This window comes from Eleutherodactylus coqui, chromosome 2 (genome assembly GCF_035609145.1).
Source record: "Eleutherodactylus coqui strain aEleCoq1 chromosome 2, aEleCoq1.hap1, whole genome shotgun sequence".
Taxonomy (NCBI): Eukaryota; Metazoa; Chordata; class Amphibia; order Anura; family Eleutherodactylidae; genus Eleutherodactylus; species Eleutherodactylus coqui.
The window spans coordinates 95,959,423-95,972,632 of NC_089838.1; the positions used below are offsets into that span (position 1 = coordinate 95,959,423).

A 13,210-nucleotide genomic window follows, 5' to 3' on the forward strand; every position below is an offset into this window, starting at 1 on the left:
TTACATTTTTGGCTCCTAAAGGAATCTTTATTAGGAATCTTCTAACTTGTGGATCTGGATTGTTAACTCCTTCACGTTTGCACACAGCTGGTCTGTGTGGATCCATGCGCCTGGCACTGGAGCCTCTTGTTAAATGCTGAGCTGGCGTATACTTCTTTGGCTGTGTGACTTAGGGACTTTATTCCTACATGAAGTAGTCTCTATTTTACTTGCTCATCAAAGTTCCTAAAATAAGACAACCTGTCAGCCTCTTATTGTTTCCAAGGACAATCAGCAGAATTGTGAATGCAGCTCTGAGCTATACTGCAGGCTATAACTAAAGGACTAGAGCACTATACGTGATGCATTTAAAAAGTGGCTCAACTTCTTATGTAAATGTAAACCCTGAAAAGTTGTCGAATACGTGCTTTAGCACTAAGAAACTGAATAAACTGATTTTTAAGAAGGACATTGAGCTCAGAATCTTCTTTATTACTTTCAAATTTTGGTTCTGTAAGAAACAACTCCTCCCAGCCCGCTTCTTGGTTCAGCCAGACGACTTGAACTCTTTACAATATTCTGAGTAGCTTCAGTAATTAAAAGTCTTATATAAAACTTGAAGGATGTGCGTCACTTGTTCCCAAAGGTGTGAAGGATAACGATGGCTTAGAGATCCAAGCCGATTAGATCCATCTCCAAAGTGTGTTTGGCCCATTGCAGTTCAACTTTAATATACAGTTTAAAACACAGAAATCAGGGCAAATACACCATATAGTAAAGCACATGGATAAGCGACAAGGAGCTGTTGTCCTTCCATAGCCAGAGCAGAAATGAAGATCTTCGAGGCAGAGAAGCTACACCAGCCTATTATTAAAGCTGTGAGGAGGACGCCAACGATCCCTCTGAAATAAACACAGTGTTACATATTAGTAGATTACACAAGCATCTATTTGCATCTAATATAAAACCCCCTACAGGCTTTTTCTTGCACCACACCTTGACCCCTTTGCGTGGATGATTTGTGACATCATAAAATGTGAGTTTGATATATTGAGTGACTGTCAGGTCAGGTCAAAGTTCCGATGTTATAGGGGTTGTCTTGCGAAAGCAAGTGGGGTTATACACTTCTGTATGGCCATATTATTGCACTTTGTAATGTACATCGTGCATTAAATATGAGCCATACAGAAGTTATTCACTTACCTGCTCCGTTGCTAGCGTCCCCATCGCCATGGATCCGTCTAATTCTGATGTCTTCTTGCTTTTTTAGACGCGCTTGCGCTGTGCGGTCTTCTGCCTGGTGAATGGGGCCGCTCGTGCCGGAGAGCTGGTCACCACGTCGTCATCGTAGCTCCGCCCCATCACGTGTGCCGATTCCAGCCAATCAGGAGGCTGGAATCGGCAATGGACCGCACAGAGCCCATGGTGCACCATGGGAGAAGACCCGCGGTGCACCATGGGAGAAAACCGCAGTGCATCCCTGGGAAAGGACCGGCAGCCATCTTTGGGAGAAGATTTCTTAAAGTCCTTATTTCGTTGGATCGGTAAGTAGCAAGCGGTTTAAAAACCACTTTAATTTGCTATTTTATGCCAGGGGGGTGACAGGGGGAATAGGGTAAGGTAAAATTTTGAGGTTTGCCGCGAGACAACCCCTTTAAGTCTAGCAGCACGGTTGCTCTTCAGCCAACAGAGCCACTAGGGCGAGTCAGAGCTCCTTCACGCTGGCGAAAGCAATATCAGGTCGTGGATCACGGGCGATAAGGCCCTCTCAATCCATGTGGAAACCCCTGGATGCAAGGTGTTTTCACATGGAAACAGCCTCATATTCCTGCAGGGAAGAAGGAATCCCCTGACGCAGCCGTCACAGCCGTGGCAGGGGATCACAATGCTATCCCATTGTTTTCAATGGTGCTGGCCCCATTCAAAACAATGGGCAATATTGCAAATAGAAAGGACATGCTACGATTTTTTGCCCTGCATTGATTCGCAGCGTGGTGCCATGCAGGGAAACATCACAAGTTTGAATTAAGCCATTCAATTGAGTATATTAAAAGGGAGTGCATCATCTAGATTTTTTTACAAATTTAAACCAGATACATTAAATTTTTTTAATCAGTTTTTTTTCATTTCATTCTATTTTCTGTATATGACTACGGGGTGGCAGTTAATAGCATTTAGAGATATGCTTTACAGCAGAACAAATGGACCATTTCCACGATGGAAAGGAGGAAACTGATTGACTTGTATGGGAGACTGTTCTAGGCAATCTGTGACATGTCCAGAGGTTGTCATGCCAAACAGGGGAAGTAGAGCTGTGACCATCAACTGCTGTGAATAGTGGATTCTGTATTAGGGTCCTTTTACATGGACCTATTGTCAAGCGCTTAAGTGTTCAACAGTTGTCCCAGCTATATTCGCTCAGTGGATGGAGGCGGAACGGGCTGGAGATCTTTTCCGCCCACCCGCCTACCATTCACAGTAAACAGGCCATCAGTAGATGAACAATGGCCTGTTTACACAGGCCAATCGTTGTTTGGTTCTTATGCCTAGAGAAGGCAAAACAAATGAATTATTGTTCAGTGTCTGGCAGCATTTACACTTAAACAATTATCGTTAAGATTCCTGCTACCAGCGATAATCTGAGCGATAATTGTTCAGTGTATAAAGGGCCCTTCTCTGCCTATACCTTGCATTGTATTGTATTACTACCTATGCGGATAACGAGATGACTGCTGAAAAGTTCTCTCTACAGGAAGTGTAGATATATAGAATGTATGTTTTTTTAATATACAAACAACCGAAACTTAGAAAAAAATAAAAATAAATTCTTAAAAAAATATATTGAACATAAAAACTTGTTCCTGGTCACTCACTCTCTTTCAAGGAATAGTCGACAAAAAAAAAAAAAAAAACCACAACACTACAATTTAATCGAGCACCAAAATAAGCATCTTCTGAATTGCTGCTTATTAAGAGGGAACCTGCCACTTTTTTACTACCTAAATTAACAATACTGCTGTACTAAATGTGTGAAGGACATGTTGACAAACTGTTTTATAGTGCAACACCTTTCTGTTAATGTGTAATCACTGTCCGAAAATTCTTACCGGGTATGCCAATAGGCAGATGGCATCACTATCAAGGCTCGCCCATGGCCGACTCCCTCCGCATTTTGCCCCTCTGCTCTTTCTACAGCTATCACAGCAAGTCTTGCACCTGTGCCTTGTGTGCAAGTAGTGGCACAGGAATAGCAGCTTACCACTCATGTGCTGGTGAGGAGGATGCCTCACCTGTATAGCCTGATATCAGAGGTCACGCTGCATCCATAGTCTAATGCAGTCCCCTCCACCGGCGGATTTAATGCTCTTCACTGGCGTATGCGCAATGGAACGCAGAAGTCCACTGGAATCCACAGCTACTCCGGCGCCCCAACTATCACACAAGGCACAGGATTTGCAGCAGAGGTAGCATATAAGTGCCATGACTCAAGAAAACGGGGAGTGCTTATATGTGAAGCTGATAAATATGAACGGACTCAAATCTACCCAATCAGTATATGTGTCTGGAAACGTTCAAACGGTGATTACAGGGAATAGAATGAACTTTGAAAAACAGTTTGCCAACATGTCCTTTAACCCCTTCCCGCTCCAGGACGTACTGGTACGTCTTGGGGATAGCGCGGGATCACATATGATCCCGCGCTATCCCGCAGCGGGAGCCGGCTGTCAGTCACAGCCGGCGTCCCGCTGTTAACCCCTTCCCTGCCGCGATCTAAGTAGATCGCGGCAGGGAAAGAGTTCACAGAGGGATCGCGCTCCCTCTGTGTCTCCGGCCGGCTATCGCGATGTCATCGCGAGAGCCCGGTCTGTCACCATGGCAAAAGGACGCCAGACACTGGCGTCCTGTATTGCCTGTGCCTATAATCGCTGTACAAGCGATAAGGCATGGCAGAGCAGTAGCTCTGCCATGCCTTATGACAGCGATCATAGGCATACTGCTGCAAGTCCCTCAGAGGGACTTGAATAGTGTAAAAAAAAGAAAAGAAAAACGTAAAAAAAAGAAAAATGTAAAAAAAAAAAATATTAAAAACCCCTTTTTTTATGCTTTTTCTAATATTAGCATAAAAAAAAGGGGAAAAAAAAAATGAAAACCCCACATATTGGGTATTGACGCGTCCGTAACAACGTGTACAAAAGTTGAACACGCTTTTTATTTTGTACGACAAAGCGTAAAAAAAAACGCTAAAAAACAGAGGCAAAATGCTCATTTTTAGCATTTTGCCTCACAAAAAATGCAATAAAAGTGATCAAAAAAGCCGTACATTCCCCAAAATAGTACCAATAAAAACTGCAGCTTGTCTCACAAAAAATAAGCCCTTATAGAGCTCCGTACATAGAAAACTAAAAAAGTTACAAGACTTTGAATGCAGCTATAGAGAAAAAAAGATTTCCAAAAAAAAGGGGGTTTTATTGCAAAAAAGTGTAAAAACCTAAAAAAAAAAAAACAACAATTTTGGTATAGTTGTTACCATATCGACCCGCAGAAAAAATTTAGTGTGTCATTTATGCTGCATGATTAACGCTGTAAAAAAAAGAAAAAGAAATCTATGGCAGAATTGATGCGTTTTCTCTCCCTATCATAAAAAAAAAAATAAAAAAATTTTTTACGATATTGTCCATGTACCCAAAAGTGGCACCGATAAAAACTACAGATCGCCATGCAAAAAACAAGCCCTTATAAGGCCGCGTCCACGGAAAAATAAAAAAAGTTATGGCTTTTGAAAAATGGAGATGGAAAAATACCAAAAAAAAAAAAAGATCGCTTGGTCCTCAACGCCAAAATAGGCCGTGTCATTAAGGGGTTAAAATCCTGGTGACAGGTTCCCTTAAAAAAAAAAAAAAAAAAAAAGGCCACTTTACAAGATATTCAACTAGAAAGCTGTGTCTAGCACCACCTAGTGTTTCAATTACACAGCTTGTACTGCGTCCACCTCACTAACAGTAGACATGCATATACTGTCAGGAGGCAGTCTCTGCTCTCAGTCAGGTCTCATGGTGGAGCTGCTGAGGAAGTGCAATGGCAGTCTCCTCTGACAAGCAAATAAACTGCAGATCATGGCTATTGGCGCTGGTCTTTCTTCCCCTGCAGGCACTGTCAAACGGACAGTACATATTGCTTCTGGGGGAGGTAACAGAAGCAGGACTGGAAGGAGAGATGCAGTGTCATGTAATGTGATCCCGTATCTCATCCACAATACAGCGACATGGCTACATTAAAAAAAAAAAAATCTATCTCAATGCCCTAACTTTAAAAATTGCTCAAAATTAAATATATCATATATATTTATTTTTTTTTTATAGGATGAAATAGAGTATGTACGAATAAGGCTCTGGTGTGGGTGGTCAGAGGTTGCATTCCGAAACCACAGTCTGACACCGAGCGAGCTTGTAGCATCCTGTGGAAAGGAATTGTCCCAAGTGAACCCTTTGGATAAAGAAGAATAAAATAAATAAATAAAAACCACTTACTGCAAAGAAAACACTACTGCAAATCCAGACAGGATAATCATTGGGAGAAGACAGTAGCCGAGAACACTGGAAACGCAGCCAAATGAAACGCCGGTCATACTCATCAAGTTGAGGAGGCAGAACATCCCTAAACATCCAATTGCACTGATCCCATAAACGTAGCCAAACTGTATCTTACCAGCCTGCCGAAGAAAGAAATATATAAAAACTTTACAACGGGTACCATTCTAGAAAAGCTCTATACAGTACAGAAAGAAATATATGAACTTTACAATGGGTACAATTCTAGAAAAGCTCTATACAGTACATGTGCTTAATCTAATGGGATTCCAGCTTAATTTTACTAGCTTTTAATAGGTCAGAGTGAAGTGACTGGCGGCGAGGTTATTCTCATTTTGCAAAACTAGGTCAGTATTCATACATGCAGGCTGTCTGGATATCCATTCAGAGTCTCTGGAACAAAGTTTTAATACTCTGTATTTTAGAGGTTGAGGGACCATAACCTCATTCATTTAGATTGGGGGTCCCCGATATGTTTTTTGCTACATAATTTGTGTACTGACCTAGAGAAATGTGGCCAGTTAAACAATATTTGCATTTGTTAAGTAAGACAAAAAGAGAATTTCAAAGACTTTACTGACACAAATACTTCCTAAAGTTAGATACTCTCTACCTATGGGTTTTTGAATTCAACGTGCCTACATGTTTGCAGTAGAACTCAACCCATTTGGTTAGGAAGGTTATTAAAGATACTAAAAAACTCTCATGGATGTCAAACACTCAATGTGTAATACCAACAAGAATAAAAAAAGCAGACCTGATGTAGAAACAGTTACTTCAAGGCCGGTAACAAAAAGCTTCATAAAATATTGAAGCAACTCTAAATATTTACTCAACAATGAAAGATTTCAGCCAAAATTATAACTACCAGCAACAACGTGGCACCAAAGGCGAGACAAAAAACCATTGGTCCGGTCAGATCCGTTTCATTCATGATGCTGCCATCTGCTGCTTTTAGAGGGTGTAGCACGGTTAAAGTCTTCTGCCAAATGTGGTCAAAATTGATTCCAAGCTCTGCAGAGTAAAAGTACATAATCATATATTATAGCAGATGTTTGCCAAATGGCTCATTACTATATATTTCAGATAGAATTATAGAGGGATCGCACATTCAGATTATGCCTCATGAATGTATTATAGCTCTGAACAATCTCCAGGTTATACAGAGCAGCAATATGGCACCCACAGGCTTCTCTACCCAACATCCGTGGCATTACTTCAAGGGAAGAACAAGCCCATAATATGCGGCCATTCAGTGAGCTCCTCTGTGCTTGCTGCAAGAAAGTCTTTAGTCCCAAATACTTCTGTAGATATGCAGTTCAATGAGCAACTTTATTAACCCCTTAAGGACCAAGCACAGTAAATTTACGACACTTGGTCCTGGGCTCTAATCCCAGCAGATAGCAGAAGTACAGCGCAGGATTAAAGCTCCTTTCCACTAAACAAGCAGGACCCGAAGGAGAAGCAGTTTTTTTTTTTTAAAGCTTCTGCCTTCTCCTTTCCAGGCTACATAATGCTCAATAAGAACTATGTACTAAAGAAGGAAACAGGACATGTTACTTCTGCTACATGACCGCCAGATGCCCCCTGTCCCAGCAGAGCTGCAGGTGCCTAGCAGACCCGGATCTGCTCCTTAAGTGACTACTACAGGGGGATGTTTTCCCCTGCAACTAGGGCTCATATGGATGCCCCGGCTATAGTGGAAAAAAGCAATAAATTTAAAAAAAAGTTACAAAAATTAGTACAAAATAAAAATATATACACCCATAAAAAGGAAGATTACCTACCACTGCCATATGAGCACTGTGATCCAAAGCAACGCAAATTGTATATCAAAAAAGTGTCCAAAAAAAAAAAAAAAAAAAAAGATACAGAACCTTCCGATGCTTTATTTTAGAGTAAACAATACTAATTTTAATAATAAAAAAGTATAAAAATTAGAGGAAAAAAAAAAATCTTTAGCTTCTTTACACCCAATAAAATTTAAAAAAAGAAAAAAAAAAAAAAGGTACCAAAATAGTCTTAAGGTCATGGGAAAAAAAATCCCATAAAACCACCACCTGGGTAAAATCCCCAAAGAAAGTGCCTGGTCCCTGAGGACCAAAACATCCTAGTCCTTATAGGGTTAAATGTCACTAAAACTTTGGGAAAATATTTTTAAAACTAAAAAAGTAGAAAAAGACATGAGAAGTATTTGTGTCTCACAGATTCGAACACATCAGCCCCGCTTCGCTCCTTCTTGCCTGGGCTGATAAACATATTTATCTCCAGAGTGTGGTTGATAGCAGTAAATAATTACCGATTATTACCAGTGTGGACTTTACCTTCTAGTAGCGGTGGCTCATCATCGAAGCTGCTTCCATACACAGACTCTGATGCAGAAGGAGTGTAGGTTTGTGTGGGCTGGTAGATCTGGCCTGTGTAAGGCTGCTGCTGGTTCATCATCTCTGGAGGCATGAAGCCACCTTGTTGGCTGTAGTCATACTGGTACTGCCTGCAAGATACAAGGCCATTAGTGGTATACAGCACAACAACTCACCATTATCAGAGTTCACTTTTTTCTGTATTTTTATAGAGTCTGGCCGCCTGCAAATGGGCGGAAATTCTGCAGCGGGATTCCCCGCAGAATTTCCGTCCGTACACTCCTGCATAGGATTGCATTACAATCCGCTATCCTATGCAGATAGTCGCAGTTTGTGTGCGCGAAATCACACGCAGAAAACAAACTGCAGCATGCTCTAATTCGAGCCCCGTGTGAACCCAGCCCAAGTAGGTTGGAAAGCTTGCTGTAACATGATGTATTTTTGCTAACCATTAAAAAGGGTATCATATCTACAGGGTTACTTGGTTTCTCCTGCTGGGAACAATCACATTTTATGAACATGACATGCTGAATGCCTTCCTTCTTTGAAGCATTATTTATTTTTGTTTGGGAACTCTTCTCTTCTGTAACGCGATATTTTAAGATAATTCTATTTAGTAAAATATAAAAGTTCTTTTTATTGAGGCTTTTGCGTGCCTTCTATCTATTATGCAGCAGCGCACGTGTTTATGGTTGTCGTCTATGCAATCTTGATTTACTGTATTTCATTGCTGATGATTAGAGGCTACTGTCATCCAGTTATAACGATGGAGATCAAATTCAGCCTGGCTGTATACTTATGGTCTGTAGCTTATGTGAATAAGCAGAGTAGTGATAACTATAGTGTCCTCCCAGCAGGCAGAGATGGTGCAGGCTCTAGCTGCTCATGTGATGCATAACTTGATATGAAACATCACTTCTATATGTGGCCTGTTTTTCAGCAGCTGTATCATACACACTGCAGCACCATATTGCATCTACGTACACACATACACATCAGGAGCAGCACTTCTCGTCCATCAGCAAACGAAAACTTTCTGTGACAGACAGATTGTGCTGGCTGTGATGAACAGAGTGCAAGTAGCAGAACTCGCTTTGGCATAATCATCAGGTTCTGCAGACAGAATACAAATATCTACATAGCCATCAATGGATTTTCTACTGATGCATACAAGGGGTCATTCACACCAGCGTATGCAAGTTCAGTCCGTGAAAAACAGACCCATTTCAATGTGTGTAAGGCCTCCCTCACACAGGGCGTTTGCAGAAACGCAGCCTGCAGATTCCGCCCCGTTTCAGCAGCGCTGGCATACTTTATGCCAGCATTTTGGCTGCGGTTTCAGCCGAGCTGAAAACGCAGCCAAGGGTGCTGAAAAGAAAAAAAAAAAAGCAATACTCACCTAGCCGCTGCAGTCCGGGTCGCGGCCGCTGGTCTCTGCCGCTGATCCGGGCTTCCTCGGCACTCCCAAGTCTATTGCCGTAGGCCAGGTTTGAGAACCCTGCCTCCGGCAATAGAGTGCTGTGATTGGTTTTCGGAGCTTGGTCGATGCCCAATCACAGCCCTTCATTGACTGTCTCAGCCAATCAGAGCTTGCCGGCGATGATTGGCTGAGACATTCATTAAAGGCTGTGATTGGGCATCAAGCGTGCCGACAACCAGTCACAGCACTCTATTGCCAGAGGCGGGGTTCTCAAACCTGGCCTATGGCAATAGACTTGTAAATGCAGGGGAAGCCCGGATCAGCGGCAGAGACCAGCGGCGCCGCGACCCGGACTGCAGCGGCTAGGTGAGTATTACTTTCTTTTTTTCCTCTAGCCTAGCTGGGACTGATTTTCGGGGTAGGGCTTCTATTACAAGCCCTCAATCGGCGAGCGGTTAACGCTGCTAAAAACACGTCACCAAGTGTTGCCGCGTTTACAGTAGTGCTAAAACCGCTGCCTATTCATTTCAATGGGCGACGCAGGGCTGAAAACGCCCCAAAATAGAACATGCATCGCTGTCAAAGCGCAGCGTTGGAAGGCGCTGCGTTTTCAGCCCTGTGTGAGCAGCCCCAGTGAAATGAATGGGAGTGTTGTACAGCGTTTAGTGCTGGGCTGAAAAGGCAGCGTTAATGGCTGTATAAAACGCCCTGTGTGAGGGAGGCCTAAGTGTGCGCTGCATGCCTTTTTGTGTAGGTGCCCTTTTTTTTTGGGGGGGGGGGGGTTATGCCTGCGTGTAACGTGTATAAAAAGATGCAGCAGACATGCATGTAGCATCTGCGTTCCTTTGTTATGGTCCCATAGACATTTACGTGCGACTTTGGTCTGTGGGTATGGAACAAAATAGGACAATTTTTTTTTTCTAATTTTACGCATAAAAAAAAATGCATATCTGAATACACCAATTTACTTTAATGGGTCCATTGTCAGTAACCAATATGGACAGCACAAGGAAAGGGAAAACCGCCTGTGTGAGAGTAGCCTCATGATAGAAAAGGTCATCTTACTTGTTGTATTGGGCGTCACTCTGTGTGTTGTAGTTGTAGCCCTGCGAATGGTCATCAATACTGTAGCTGGTTTGGTAGAACTCTTGATTGAAGTTCTCAAAGTTTGACATGGCAGCAGCTCTGAAAATCAAGCACAGGAAAACAATTTAAAAACACAATAGATATTGGGAAAATGCCGCCATTCACTGCCAGAGCTCAGAAAAAGTAAGTAGTGTGTTAAGCCAATTTTACCTGGGGGAGTGTATGAAACGTGACCTGATATTGCATTCGGGAACGAGCAATTTCCACGTGGATGCGAGGTATTTGTATCAAACACACCTCGCATCACTTCAGGGAAATAGCGTTTTAATGGGAAACGTCGCATAGCGTGCACCTCACACGCCGAATGATGTTTTTTATGACCCCAATGATAACAACGGGCAAAGCGTTTTTTTTTCCCGCATTGCAATGCAGGGAAAATTTTAAGAGAAAAAAAACAAACAAAAAAAAAGAACCTCCTGTATGTGACCCCGTTCAAAACAAAAGAGGTTAATATTCGCGCAAGATTTTCTCGGCTGTGTAAAAGCAGCCTTAAAGGGGTTGTCCCGCGCCGAAACGGGGTTTTTGTTTTTTTCAATGGGCTCTGTGCGTTCCATTGCCGATTCCAGCCTCCTGATTGGCTGGAATCGGCACACGTGACGGGGCGGAGCTACGAGGAGCAGCTCTCCGGCACGAGCGGCCCCATTCAGAAGGGAGAAGACCGGACTGCGCAAGCGCGTCTAATCGGGCGATTAGACGCTGAAATTAGACGGCACCATGGCGACGAGGACGCCAGCAACGGAACAGGTAAGTGAATAACTTCTGTATGGCTCATAATTAATGCACAATGTATATTACAAAGTGCATTAATATGGCCATACAGAAGTGTATAGACCCACTTGCTGCCGCGGGACAACCCCTTTAAGTCTGAAAACATGTACTTCTAGATATACATAGTTTTATAGTAAAAAAGTAGACAGGTGTGAACGGACGTATGGTGTCACAGATTGGTCTTCGGTTGGTTTATGTTGCGGTGCACTGTAGCAGTCAACAACGGTACTCTGTCCTGCAAAACAAACAACATCCGTGTTGGGGAGTTCTTGTACGGCCGTGTGATCCGCTCGCTGGGTTCCGTGCCAGCTGCTGAAAACTGCGCTGTGACAGATTCCCCAAACTGGGGGAGAGGAGAAAAAAACGAAACAAAAACACTCATGATTTTCCACTTGCGCCTAAAAATCACGGCATGCCGCAATTCTCCGCGATGAACCCATCATTAAATAGGTTCATTGCCAAAAGTCGCGGTGACGGTAATGCTTCCCCGCGGCAGAATATCGCTCACGATATTTCGGCCCGCCTGTGGACATACTTTTGCAAAAAAGTGTATGCAAATGTATACAAAAGTAGAGGTTTTTCAATACAAAAATTTTACAAATTAAGACATCTCCTGCAGATGGGCGACATTTGTGTTCAATCTTACACTTCTGTGAATTATGTTTATATACTTTACAGCATAAATAAGGTATCTGTTTACCGCATACAGAAACCGCAGTGTGAGCGCTCTTCTGCAGATACGTCTATTCTCCTATGGCCAGAGTAACTGAGGGATCTCAAGATGACCTCAGGAGTTGATCAGCCGGGGTCTGCGCTGTCAGCGTGGCAGTACACGGGGTCAGAGTGGAGGCTGCAGCTCCGACCCATGTAGTGGCTGGTGCTTGGGCGTCCATCACGACAGGTCATGTGTATAATCAGTGGGGGTCCGACTAGTGAGGCCCCCGCTGGGATCACAACAGCAGCTCACCCCCAGGTAGTGAATGCTGCAGCAGGCGGGGTGCAGGCATGGCCCCCATGGACAAGGTTATGGCTGTCATTAGTGCCACCAGCACATTACTGCACTCCCATGTATCACAAGGAAAACCTCTAAGACAAAACCGCTGAAGCAGAACTCCTGGGACTGCTACGTCCATACAGTATATACTCTCCACAGGAGCCCCCTGATACCGGACGCGGGGTCACCACACCCCTCCGGGAAAGGTGTGATGCTGGAGACACACGGACACATCAGCCGCACACAGCGCTCACCTCACGGCCGCTATTCCAGTTGCACACCCCTGTTGCTACGTGTCAGCCAGAAGCTCCCGGCTCATTCACTTCCGGGTCACGAATCAGAAGGCTTCACACATGCGCAGTAGCACTAAATGATCTGCCTATCAGCGTCTACGCACTGGCCCCGCCCTCTTCAGGCTCATTAGGTGTTGTTTCGTGAGGCAGGGAGGTGCTGCCGGCTGCCCTAGGGGGCGCTGAGGAAGCAACGCAACATAACATTAGTTGTGGTGTGGGTATGGCGGGTACGGCTGTGTTCACTGCTATTTACCCCTGTATCACTGCAGCTGAAGGGTTAATGTGCCGTAGAGGCGGGGTTACACGGGGACTGACGCCTCAAGCGAACATTGTGCGGATTTGCATTGCGGAATCCACGGTTGGCGTCTGCACCAAATACCGCTTATAGCGTGCTGTGGGGAATGGCTTCTTCCTGCGCATGAGCCGAAACTGTGGTTTCCATAAACGGAGGGAAAATTGCCGGATCCTCTATTTCTGTGCGGCGTCCACACGGACGGCTCCCGTCTGATCGGCGGCCTGCCTGCAGTTGGCATAGCAGACGGGTCGCGGATTCCGTGTCCTCACCTAGCAAGGGTGCGTGAGGAAAGAAAAGCTGAGGCGCCGGTCCATCAGCAGTACAGATAAAGAAGACAGGTTCACCGACGGGGCCGGACTCTGGG

The 13,210-nt window shown here is 44.0% G+C and overlaps 1 protein-coding gene across 1 annotated transcript; it reads right to left on the reverse strand.

The window, feature by feature from the left end:
- Positions 1-450: 450 nt before the first annotated feature.
- On the reverse strand, positions 451-12,602 carry YIPF5 (Yip1 domain family member 5). Its single transcript, XM_066591248.1, has 6 exons — positions 12,513-12,602; positions 10,416-10,535; positions 7,892-8,061; positions 6,436-6,581; positions 5,508-5,689; positions 451-881 (listed from the first exon to the last, which is right to left on the reverse strand). The coding sequence occupies exons 2-6, from the start codon at positions 10,523-10,525 to the stop codon at positions 719-721; spliced, it is 771 nt and encodes a 256-aa protein (XP_066447345.1). The 5' UTR covers positions 10,526-10,535; positions 12,513-12,602; the 3' UTR covers positions 451-718.
- Positions 12,603-13,210: the final 608 nt, after the last annotated feature.